Source organism: Pongo abelii, chromosome 15 (genome assembly GCF_028885655.2).
Source record: "Pongo abelii isolate AG06213 chromosome 15, NHGRI_mPonAbe1-v2.0_pri, whole genome shotgun sequence".
Classification (NCBI taxonomy): domain Eukaryota; kingdom Metazoa; phylum Chordata; class Mammalia; order Primates; family Hominidae; genus Pongo; species Pongo abelii.
Window position 1 is genome coordinate 111211219 of NC_072000.2, and position 13158 is coordinate 111224376.

Genomic DNA, 13158 nt, shown 5'->3' on the forward strand with positions numbered 1-13158 from the left:
CAGAAACAAAGAATGTGAGAAAAAACTAATTTCATTTTAAGTAGAACAATTTCTCATAAGGAAGGCAATAATATGTCTGGATCTTACACAGAATTCAGAAACAATAAATTTGGGGTAAAGTTGAAAATTACAATTTCTTTGCAGGTTCTCATCCTAATTATGTATGTCATCTGAGAAAATGAAGTAAAATCATGGTTTTTATATAAAAATTCACAAACAGGGTGCTGGACCTGAGAATGCATCTCCCATATCTCCAACATCAGGAAGCCCAATAGACCAGGCAGCCAGCTGCTGCACTGCACTCTAACACCCGTCACCTGGTGTGTGCCAAAGACGCCCATCCTGGGAGCTCCTCCCAGACACTGGCTGTGCACAGTGGAGACACTGAGGCATGGCTGCTGCTGGGACACATGGGAGATCCCTGATGGATAACTGTGCTCAGGGGCAGCTTCATCAAACTCCCACCCTCCTCCAGCACTAGTGGTGAGATTGACCTTCTGGGGTAACAATGTCTACAGCCTCCCTTGCCTCCTGTGCATTTTTATGCCTCCAATACTTACATCTGCCTTTGCAACAAATGAGAATGTCCAGAGACCTCAGGGGTGGCCACGGAAGCGTAAATGTAGAGAGGCTTCCAGGGAAACTGTTAGATGCAGAGGAAGCTTCAGACCCTGAAGGAAAGCAGCCCATGATGACCATCTGCACCTGCCCTAGAGCTGCCCCTGTTTTCTGTGGGTCCTGAGTGCCCCTTTTAGCCCAGCTTTCTCCCTTATCATTGCAGGAAATTCTGTACCTGTGTTCACACTGATGTCTTCTTACCTGGTGCCTCACATACAGTAATACACGGCGGTGCCCTCTGCTCTCAGACTGTTCATTTGCAAATACAGTGAGTTCTTGGCATTTTCTTTGGAGATGGTGAATCTGCTCTTCACAGATTGTGCATAACATATCTGACTTCTATCGTACTATTTATCTACTACTCACTCCAGCCCCTTCCCTGGAGCCTGGGAAACCGAGCTCATTCAGTAGCTACTGAAGGTTAATCCAGAGGCTGCACAGGAGAGTCTCAGCGACCCCCCCAGGTTGTCTTGGGTCCTCTTCAGACTCCACCAGCTGTACCTCACACTGGACACCTGCAAACATGTAGACATCCCGGTCCAAAACTGCCTGACATATCCACTGTTTCTCTCAAGTGTATCCATTCACACTCAATCTCTCTAGTTCACCTTTTAAAACAGCAACAGTGAAAACACAGCTCAGCCCAAACTCCATGGTGAGTCCTCTGTATTTAGTCCTGATCACCAAATTGAAACCCCTGGGAATCCCAGGGCTGACACTTCTCTCCCAGAGCTGCGGGGTCAGGACTGGACTGGTTTTCATCAGCAGAGGGAGAAACCTATTTGCATGTCTCCTACTGTATAGCAAGCTCTGGGATGGGAATCCTGAGGAGGGGCAGGGCTCAGAGCAGACCAAGTGCCCTGGGGGAGATTGGTAGTCATCACTCAGGAAAATGTCATTATATCATATGACTGTGCCTTGATAATCATTTAGCAGTCATCATCTTCTTTTTTACATTTTTGTAGAATACATTTAATGCAAGTGTCAATGTTATATTTTAAAGAAGATAAATTACATACGGAACAGTGTTTATACAATGTGTTCAAGGTCACACAGCTGGACAAAATTAGCCCCATTATCCGTGCCTGTGCCTCTGACCACTAGAGGAGACTGCTCCCCTGAGACAACTCCAGGGCAGTGTGGGACACGCCTAGTGAGGTTTGCAGGATTCCACCTCTGCCAGGACGTCTCTGTTTTCTTTTAGTGTATTCTGCTCTTTACCTAAAGTATACAGAGAAAACCAATGTTCAAGCATGCGTACTTTCAAGAGTCTGAGATGTTTCGACTGTTCATACGCATTTATTTTTTGCTCCTCCTCAACCAACATATTCATTTTTTTCTTTGTTACTGCTTTATTTAAGTACAATTAATAATTAATTCAAATCCACACTGCACAATTTGGAAAATGATAACGTATGTGTGCAAACCTTAATCAGGTTGTGTACAATTAAGTTAACCCCTAAATCTTTCTGTCACTTCTCTGTAATTTCATCTCACCACCCAATTACTTTCAACACCCATTTCTCACAAATTTCAAATCTGCTCTGTTACTTTAGAATAGTTGCACCTTCTGCAGTTTATACAATTAGAAGTTTATGAAGTGCACTCTTAATTCTTCAGCTACTTTCACTCAGCAGAGTTCTTTGAGAATGTAGCCATGACTTTATGAAAATGAGGATGCCTTGATTCTAATTCTGCATTGTACTTTAGTCCATAATCATATGTCAAATTGTTTAACATTCACCTGTAATGGATATGGATATTTGATTTGTTCCCTCAGTTTCTGGATTTTATATAGAAAGTGGCTACTCAGTGTGTAAATGTGAAAAATGAGGAAACTATGATCTTATTCTGACCTCATTAACAACAAACCTGAAAAACTGAACAAATGAAGAAGAAAACCTTTTAACATATCTGAGTTGCTTTCACAGAGCTAACAAGAAGACTGAAATGTGAGGAGACAGACGCCAGCAGAGAGGACTGGGGCCTACATGTTAGTGAACGCAGGGCAGGTGCCACTGGACGGCATTGAGAGAGGAACAGGCTAACCTGGAAATATTTAGTGAGGTTTTTTTTTGGATGCATGTGCTAATGGTATTAGAGTGTGAATCTACTAGTCCTTGCAGGATTTTCCCAAGAATTTGAAAAATCTACAGTCAACTCCCTTATCTGTTGTCCTGTGGTGCTGACAGGAAGGGAAGAACAGCAAGGACTGTTGAACACCTGGATCCACCTCCACTATCTCCAGGGGAAATCCACTAAAACCTGTGACCTATGGGGTGTGGTGGAGTCAACAGAAACTAAAGAAACAGAAAATTCCCAAAAAACTCCATCTAGAAGAAATTCTTAATCTGCATGGTAAGTACAATGGAGGAGAAGCTGAGGACACTGGTGAGAAACCATTGTGGTTGGGAAAAGACACTACCCCTGGGGGAAGAGGTACGGACAGGAAAATTTGGAAGGTCACTCCCAGAACTATGATTTCTACTTGTGCATAAGAAGGAGGCTGATTCGGAAGGTTGGAGAACTTCCCCATTTGTTCAAGCCCCTTCTCCACATGGTCAACAAATCTGCAGAATAATGAAGTAGCTGCATCAGCTCCATTCTGGCCTCTGTCATGTGACAGTTTTTTGTGGATTTGCTTTCTGCTCTCTCATGATTTGTTTCCTCTCTCAAGTCCTAGCTCCATTCTCCTGTTAATTCTCAGTTTATTGAAGAGATTCATATTTAGCCTAGAACATTACAGTTTTTGGAAGAAATTTTCATCTTAAACACATCAAATCTAATGAGCCCTCTCCAGGGATGCCCAACTGTTTTTTTTTCTTCCTTTCCTATGAGATGTGGCCCTTTTTTCTCTTTGAGTCTAGCTCTTATATTCATATGCATGAGGAGTCCAACCATCACACACCCAGGGACATCTTGGAGGAACGGACCCTACCATCCGTCTCCTCAGCCCTCATGTGCACAGTGGCCACTCTGTCAGCTGTTGTATGTGCTTTAGGGCTTTCCATTTAAAAGTCTCTTTCAGTCTCCCCCCAAATAAAGTTCCTGGTCCTTAAATACCTTCAAGAGCCAGTCTTCTTTTCTGTCCCTTTGTAGTTAATATTGTTTTATTCCATTAAAATTCATTGGGAACATCAGTGAAAAGGGAAGTGACCAGCCATCCCTCCCATTGTCTGACTTCTGCCTGACGGGCCCACCCATGAGCTTTACTCCACTGCTCTGCAGCTGATGGGGCCATCCAGACCTTTATTAATAAGGGGTGTGTGATTTATTAGAGAACGACCAAGATCAGCAGATGCCTGAGCTCCTCAGAACACAGGTGTGGTCCTGAAGTAGAGTGTGTGTGACTGAAATCACATGTGTGTATAGCTCGTGTCCTCAGCCCATAAGCTGATACCGGCTTCTGGCCATTCCTAGGTAGCCTGATGAGGGGTGTTGAGAGAAGGATGGATGCAGGATGTGGATTTTAGAAAGTGTTGTGGTGTTGGGGGCATTGACAGCCAAATTTTATTTTAAGTCTATTCTGTCCTTGGTACTTGGGGAGGACTGGGAAGAAAGGAACAAAACTCAGACCCCATGTAGCTCCCCATTTAGAAAGGGATTCAGTGCAAATTTAGAAAGTTGAAGAAATACACTATACTGCAGGGATCATTTCTATAGTCCGTTTGAGGTGGTTGAAGAAAAACAGTGAAGTTGGTGATGTTGGTGTGGTTTTCTGTGACATACTAAGGAGATGACAGAAGATGATCAGTGGCCAGTCTCCATCCAGCTGGTACCTCTTGTCGATTTGTTATGTCCAAATAAAAGATAAAAGACAACATTTGTTACACACACACACCAGGGCTGGTTTCAGAGACCTTGCTCAAAATTGGCCAAAAGGGCCATGACACATTTCTGTGTGAGAAGTACTATTTTTGCCTACTTCATGTGGAAATCTGAGAGATGCAGTGCCCAGCCTCCGGGGGCTGCTTCTCCCTCCAGGAGACAGAGCTAACAGAGTTACGTGGTATCAGTCACTTTGGGTCTTCATAAGAAGACAACAGGGGTGGGTGGTTTAAACAACAAATATTGATTTTCTTACAATTCTGCAGTCTGAATGTGGAAGACCAAGGAGCTGGCAAAATTGGTTCTTAGTATGGCTTCTTCCTGGCTTGCACAGGGCCACCTTCTAGTGTACTACATCTCCACATGGCTTCTTCTCTGTGTGCAAGCGAAAAGTGAGAGGTCTCTGGTGTCTCTTCCTCTTCTTATAAAGACAACTGGTTTATTGAATTAGGGTCTCACACTTTGACCACATTTAACCTTAATTTCATCATTAAAATTCTAGTATAGATCCATTGGATTTAAGGTTTCAGTAAATGAATTTCAAATAGGGCACAATTCCATTGATGACACAAATCAAGAGATGGTGAGAACCATATATATATATGGTGTGTGTATATATATAATATATATATGGCGTGTATATATGTAATACATATGGTATATATATATGGTGTGTGTGTGTATATATATGGTAAAATGAGTCATGCAGGAACTTGTAGGAAAGTTCCTAATAATTGGTGAAACCTCAACAGTAAACAGAAAAATTGTCTTCCTCCTTTCTTGTCTGCCACAAGAATGTGAGGAAGCAGAACCACAGATAATAAAGAAAGAGGAGCCCTGGGGACAGCGAGGTGTTGGCGAGGAGGGAGACCACAGAGCAGATGAGGAAGCCCCGCCCTCCCTGCACCGGCTCCTGACCCGGCCTCCAGCTCTGTGGGCCCCGCGCGCCCCCTGCTGGTCCTGAGCAGCAACTGCGGCCGCCCCCTCCGCCTCCCTGCAGGGAGGTTTTTGTCTGGGCTCACACTCACCTCCCCTCACTGTGTCTCTCGCACAGTAATACACGGCCGTGTCCGCGGCGGTCACAGAGCTCAGCTTCAGGGAGAACTGGTTCTTGGACGTGTCTACTGATATGGTGACTCGACTCTTGAGGGACGGGTTGTAGTAGGTGCTCCCACTGTAATAGATACCCCCAATCCACTCCAGGCCCTTCCCTGGGGGCTGGCGGACCCAGCTCCACCAGTTATTACTGCTGATGGAGCCACCAGAGACAGCGCAGGTGAGGGACAGGGTCTCCGAAGGCTTCACCAGTCCTGGGCCCGACTCCTGCAACTGCACCTGGGACAGGACCCCTGTGAACAGAGAGACCCACAGTGAGCCCTGGGATCAGAGGCAGCCTCCCATATCTCCATGTCTGGATCCCTGAGACACTCACATCTGGGAGCTGCCACCAGGAGGACGAAGAACCACAGGTGTTTCATGTTCTTGTGCAGGAGGTCCATGAGTCTCAGAAAGTATTTCCCATATGAGCTGGACCCTGAATTTAAGGAAATGTGTTATGGTTTCCTGTGGGTGCCTAAGTGAAGATTTGCATGTGGGTGGTGCCTTTGTATGGACAGGTGAAAAGGGATGAGGGAGGCCCAGTCTTTTGGGCTCACGCTGAAAGGAGGCTGCTGGCTGTGCCCTCTGAGAACTCAGTTCTCTTCCTGTGGCCTCCCCTTACCAAGCACATAGTCCTCTTCTTCCAGGTAGAGAAATGTGCTGAAGATGCTGGTCTGGGAGATCAGTGTGATCTTGGATCAAGGACAAATTTTGGAATAGGTTCAATGCTGTTCTATCCTTGAAGATTTATATAAAACAAACCACACACCCAGGTCATCTAAATTGTCATTTACCCCTTCAGACACATTGAAACAGCAGCGAAGTGTAATAATCACAGTGAATTCAGACCCTGGATCCATGCAATGTTTATTGTAGTTCAGAACATCCATCATGTTTAGAAGGATGCTACCTGTCCCACGAAGTGGGTTATTTTTAAATAGCCCCTGAGAGCTGCCCTTCTGAGACCTTTTGAAATTTCGGTTTCTGCCTAAGATCTCAGGAGAAGGTAGTGGAATATATCTCTGTCCTTCTCAATGTGGGATCCTGAAGATGTGGCCTGACCTCTAAACACTTCTGCTTGAAAAGATATAGATTGTGGATAGCAGTGTCAACTTCAAACAACAGTACATCAGCACAGGAAGACTGTCTCATCACCAAGATTAATGCAATTACCTTTCCTGGGAACAAGAGAGGACCTCTGGGACCCGTCCCCTCGGAGAACACAAGAAACTCTGGTTCTTCCCTGACAGGTCACACCTGTGAAACATGGCTGGAAAATGACACTTAAGCCCAGAGTCCTTACACACATATTTACCAGTGCAGTTCCATCTGTCTCTGAAAGACTTTCTCCTCCATTCAACTGCATGAACATACCCTAGGATGTGCAATATTGCACCTTGGGCCTTTGACATTACTTTGATTAATTGTATAATAAATAATGTATCTCCATGGATGTGGGTAACAGGAGAGTCAGCAGAAGTTGGGAATGTTGTAAAATCAAGATAAAACTGAGCTCTCTTCTTAGGACCTGAAAAAGTGGGCTGACCTTATGTGAGACAACAGGGGAAACAGGTGAGCCAGGTGAGCTCCTTACGTAGCTCAGGTGGTCTCTGGGCCTTTTGTCTGAACAAATCCAGAAATATCTTCCTCACCCTCAGAAGAATTATGAACATTGAAGGAAATTGAGATAAATTTTTATTTACAGAGATTAATTCATAGGCTTGTAGACATCTACCTGTGTGAGTACAAGGTTGCTAGGATGTGCTCATACACAGAACAGAAATAATTATATTTTGTGGAAAGTAACCAAAGAACTTCTGAATTTGTAGGTATTGCTTGCCACAAATGTATCATGTCACTAGATAATGTTACGATGCTAGAGGTAAAAACTTCTCAACATTGTCATGGAGACAAAAATGCAAAAATGTAAAAATTCAATTGAGATTCCCTTGAAAATCACCAGTAATGAACAGGCTGAAAGAAATCAACCATTATGGAAAGAGTGGTCATTAAATGAAACAGTAAATTCCATGCTGAGGTGAGAAGGAAGATCCGTCTGACAGCTCATTTTCACCCCGCGAAGACTTCAGAGCACAGACTAAGAGCAGAGAGTGAACTTAGGGCAAACAGGGGTCAGATGTTTGAGAAGGATGCAGAGTGAGGTGGAGTCATTGTGAGCTATTCAGAAAAGCAGAGTTTTCCAGGGTGTATTGAATCCTCCTGAGTTAAGAGGTGCTGAATATGTGCAAGTTTCACTGCCCTCATTGCATTTTATTCTCCAGACTCTCTTGGATGTCCAGATTTGAACACGTGGAGTGTTGATGGAACTGAACATAACTTGGGAAGATTTCAGTGAAGATATAGGTAACAATGTGGGTGTAATTAAATTTGGGTTATGAAAATATTATTATCTGAAATGTCAAAGTCAGTACCTATTAATTTATCTTTCTTTTTTATTTACAGGCAAGACTTGTTTTGTTGCCCAGCATAAAAATGATCAGCCCAATTTATGTAGTCCTGTTATCTCCATCAAGGATTTAGGTCCACGTGGCCTGCGACATAGCTCTAGTCACAGAGGGAAGAGCGGTGGTTTGTTGAGTTGATGCTGCCTCTTCAGAGGGGAATTTAAACAATCAACTCCTCACCTCGCCCAGTCTATTTTTATAATTTTGGATGACGCTTGGGAATGCAGTTGCCGTTTCTTACATAATGGGAGTTGACTGTGCTGTGAGGGTAACAGGAAGATGTGTAAATTTAAAGCCTGGTTACATAACCTGCTGAATTTTAAAAGCCTAGAGCCAATCACATTCTGGCATCTTGTTTAATTAGTTCTGAATTTATCTTTCGTTGGTTACTTCAAGTTCCCGTAATTCATTTTCTGCTACAAGAGTCACATACAATAATCTTGATATAGTAAAATAAAAAATAACTAATTTGAAAATGAACCTGACTTCCAGAAGAGGTGAACATTTCTTTGGGGTGAATGGTGGGAAGGGTGGAGACATGGTTGAACACTGAGGTTGTGCTCACAATTGTTTTATTTTAATTAGGGGAACTTCTATATATCCCTTAAATTTATAAGAAACTCCCGACGGGAACCTTGAAGTAACGTAATTAGTTGATAGAACACAACAACAACGGTGATGAAGGTTATTGAGCAGGAATTGCTATCACAACGTTAGCCTTGCTTTACAGCACATTTTTCTACCTGATGAGAAATTAGCCCAGGTGCGCTGATGAGAGCTTGTCAGTTAACCAAAGACCAGGAAATGGGTACACATGTTTCTGGAGCAGGGCATGGCTTTGGGATGCTTTGCTAACAAAGTGGCTTCTCACGTCTTCTGGAAAACCCATCAAAATGGGCAAGTTAAGGATCTCTTAGGAGCACCCGTCTATCCCACATTCCTGGCTAATATTAAAGCGGAACTCAATGCAAACTTAGATAAAATGGAAGTTTAGAGACATGCTGCACCACTGCCTCAGCTCATCACAGCTGCCTCCTCCCTCAGGGTTTCTAAAACCCTTGGGATGTGGGTTTCCACACGGTGTACCTCACACAGTAATAAATGGCTGCATCCTCAGTCTTCAGGCAGCTGGTCTGCAGATCTGCTGTGCTGACAGATGTGTCCATGGAGAAGACAAACCGTGTGTGAAGCTGTGGGCATACGTTGGGTTCACCAGGGTAGGATGATCCATTCCATCCACTCAAGCCCCTGTCCTGGGGTCTGTCGTATCCAATTCATACCATAGGTGATGACAGTTTAACCAGAAGCCTTGCAGGAGAACTTCACCGGTCCCCAGGCTGCTTCACCTCAGGCCCAGACTGCACCAGCTGCACTCGGGAGTGGGCATCTGTGGAGAGGAGACAGCAGTGGGTGAAGTCTCACATGACTGGCCTGGTTTCTCCCTCAGCCCTGGGACTGGGGAGTCCCTTACCTGTTGCTGCTGCCACCAAGAAGAGGATCCTCCAGGTCCAGTCCATGGTGAGAAGCTGTGATCTAGGGGATTCTCCCAAGGAGGGGTGCGGTTGTTGGGTGATGCTCTCACAGCACAGAGATATCTGTATTAACCTTAGTGATTTACATATTCATGAAGGATGCTATTGAATAGCCCAATTCCTGAGCCAGGATGAGATAGAGCAAATACATGACACATGGACGACACAATTGTAGAAACTGAGGGTTCAAGCCGTAATCCTGTTAGAGGCGATGCGACCCGTACACATCCCTGAACTCTGTGTTGACAGAGCTTCCCCCACTGGAGAACAAGCTCCCCCAGGACACGCATCTCACTTTGAACCCACATTCGAATGTCCCAGGGACAACTTGAACCATTTCTAGATCTTAATATGTGAACGCGTTATTTTGGGAATGAGTATGTTTCTCCAAAAATTGTGCTTACTTAAGAGAAAGGATCTCTTATTGACCTCCAGTTGCTTACTATTAAGATATCTAGGGGAGTTGGAAATCCCCATTGTAAAAGTGGTTCTTGTTACAACATCCAGTTTGATAAATGCTCACAATTGAATAGGATATTTATACAAACATCAGCAGCCCTTGTGAAATACTTATTTTAGATATTTTCAAAGGAACTCCCAGTCCCTGAGAGGAACCCCTCCCCAGCCTCCTGTGCACCTGCTCTGGGGCGGGAGACTGTGCTGGGTTTATCCTGAGCGCCCCCTGCAGCCCAGCCCCTACCATGCACGAGGATTTCTGTCTAAACTTACAGAGTATATTCATACCAGTGTCTCTAGCCCAGTATAAAGTGGCTGTGCCCTGGCTCAGAATTCTCCTTTAGTGACACCACATGCTCCTCACACCATCTTTAGAAATAGTGAATTGCCCTTAGGAAACCCAGAGAACTTTGCTGGGAGACCTGAAGAAAAGATCTCATACATCACCGGGGAGCCCCTTCCTGGAGCTCTAGAGGCACTGAATCATTGGATACACGGTAAACCCAAACACTCTTCAGGGGTTTGGGGAGACTCTTATTTCCTTTAGGGTCAGGCAGTTGATTATTGCACCTGAGACTACCTGCAGGTGCAGGCGCATGTGGATAGAAGCCCACTCCAACTCTAGTATTCAAATCACACATACACACACACACATACACGCACACACACATACAGTGGCTAATTTTTACATTAATTGGCCCCATGTTTTTCCTTTTTCTCTGGTATTCATGTCATGGAAAGCACTCCCTACACTGACACTAAGGCTGAGTATGTGTCTACTTTCTGCAAATAGAAGTAAAGTAAACAGAATACAAGTGGACACCTGGGAAGTGCATGCACATTGAATTCACCTGGTCTCACTGTGGAACCCTGAAGATGCTCCATGAAAAGTAAATTTGAGGCCAATGAAGGTGAAATCATTTCCTTGGTGCTGAAGTTGCTGGTGTCAGAGGCTTCAAATTGCTATATTTTCTTTAACATTTTTTCTCTGATTTTCCTCCTTAGTTAGAGTTGGTGCATTGCCATGCTCTCATATTTAATCCATATTGACTAAACTGGTGAGACGTAATGTGTGGAACACGGAAGCATTGCATGTTCTTACAGTTGCATTTTAATTCTGTGGTGATTTTCTTTGTCTGGGCTGTGCCCTATACAGGAAGTCTCCAGGTGTGAAGCTGATTTTTGCTCTTTTCTGGATGGAACATCACAGGAAAATTTTCTTAAATGTGCCCCATTGGCTAACTTTACCTATTTTCATGATAAAGTTAGGCTGCTGGCAGGGGCTTCTAATGGGTATGGATTACTTTTCCCCACATACATAAGGGTGTAAAAATGCCCTTTCCCTGGGTTGTCTGTCTGAAGAAGGTCTGAGTGATTTTATCAGAGATTTGGTCTCCTGGCAATAGAGCCATGAAGGGATCTGTGTGGATTCTCACCCTGAGGACCTGGAGGTTCCTGGAGGAAAGGGCAATAAGAGTAAGGGGGGTGGAGCTCCCAGAATCTCTCACCCTCATGCTAGTCCAGACATGCCCTTTATGTATATTTAGTTCAGGTTTTCATATAACAAACCACACAGCCAGGCCCATTTAAATTATCCATACTCAGTCCATATAGGATCAGCATCTGAGTATAATAATCACATTGAACTCAGACAAAACTGGGTCCAATCCAATGTTTACTGTAGCTCAGAACAGCTTTACTGACTCACTGAACTTGGAGATTATTTCTTCCCTGAGAGAACTGTAAGGGTTGCTGTGGAGCCTCTGCAGGGTTGGATTTTTTTGCATCAGCCTGTCATGCAGGGTATTCCGAATGATGTAGACCTTTACACTTAGATGGTAATTATCCTTAGTGTTGTGGAAATGGCTGGCAGTCCTCAATTCTGTTAATTCCTTCGGTTCACCTGAGTGTCTACAAGAATCTGATGAACCTCAGGACTCTCCTTCATAGATGACTGCGAAGATTGTCAATAGACTCAGTGCTATGGACAGAGGGAGCTAATGGAAGATTCTCAGTCCACTGATATGTTGGGCAAGCAACTTAGGACACATCCAAGAATGAACAATTTTTGTCAATGCAAATCAATATTAAATTCAAGAGTCAAGATTTTCAGTAAACTGGAGTGTAAAATTTTCATGATTCTGGACAATGGGGTCTCAAACTTCATGGTATGCAGAAGAAATGAGCTCATCATGGTTAGACAGAAGTTTCTTTACCTAGGGAGTTAGTCTTTCAAACTAAAGCACGAGAGACATGGTTTCCTGAGATCTTGTGAAAATTTATCTACTGGGGAAAAAAATCAGAAAAACTGGTCTCAAATAATTGAAAGAAACTTTATAAGAAAGTTTTAACAACACAGCCATGAAATTCCAAAAAACTCCAGTCAATTTTTTGGTTCATGTCTTACAACTCAAGAAGCAATGAAGAAATCTACAAAACTGGAAGCCTTCTCCAACAGAGATCATTTTCCCTAATTGAGAAATAGACCAGTATTTATAAAGAGACACTTTTTCATGGGACCTCCAACTTACACAGATTTCTGTGACCTGAAGAATTTTCCCTAAGAGAATCATCCTCTAGACATCTGTATATGCAAAAATACATTGTGTATATTTGTGTATGATTAATCTGTAGAAGCCTTTGGCATATTAAACAAACTTCATGCAAAGGTGATAAGTTTATCACTTACTGTGCACTCACACTTTACTTGTTTCAAAAGTTCATCGCCCTTGTGATGCAGCAATAGGTGCCTTTGAGAATGTGCTGTTGCTTCAGGCGAACACATTCTAGATCCTCATTTGACTTCGTGGTTTCATATTGAGTATCGACATATCTATGACTGAAAACCCAACATTTTTATCCAACTGAGTTTCCTCTTATGATATCATTCTGAACCCTGCTAACAGCCTCCATCATGCATGCTTCAAATCTTTTGCTTTTGAGGGAATAAGGGATAAAATTAATCCTTGCTTTAATGTGAGAAGCTTTCTTGACTTCTATCATATTTATTAGAAATTCTCATGGAGAGCCATAATCAAACATTATTTGTTTATGGATCACACCTCAAAACTGAAACTGTTTTTCATAATGGCTATACCATTCTATATTTTCACAATTATGGAAAGCAATATAAAGGCACCAAATGAATTAAAACTGGAAAT

The 13158-nt window shown here is 43.4% G+C and overlaps 1 gene segment (V, D, J or C); it reads right to left on the minus strand.

Moving 5' to 3' along the window:
- Positions 1–4223: 4223 nt before the first annotated feature.
- LOC134759986 (immunoglobulin heavy variable 4-4-like) lies at positions 4224–5982 on the minus strand. The segment is given in 3 exon segments: positions 4224–4346; positions 5365–5795; positions 5879–5982. Coding segments are annotated over 3 exon segments (621 nt in total).
- Between the last annotated feature and the right edge of the window lie 7176 nt (positions 5983–13158).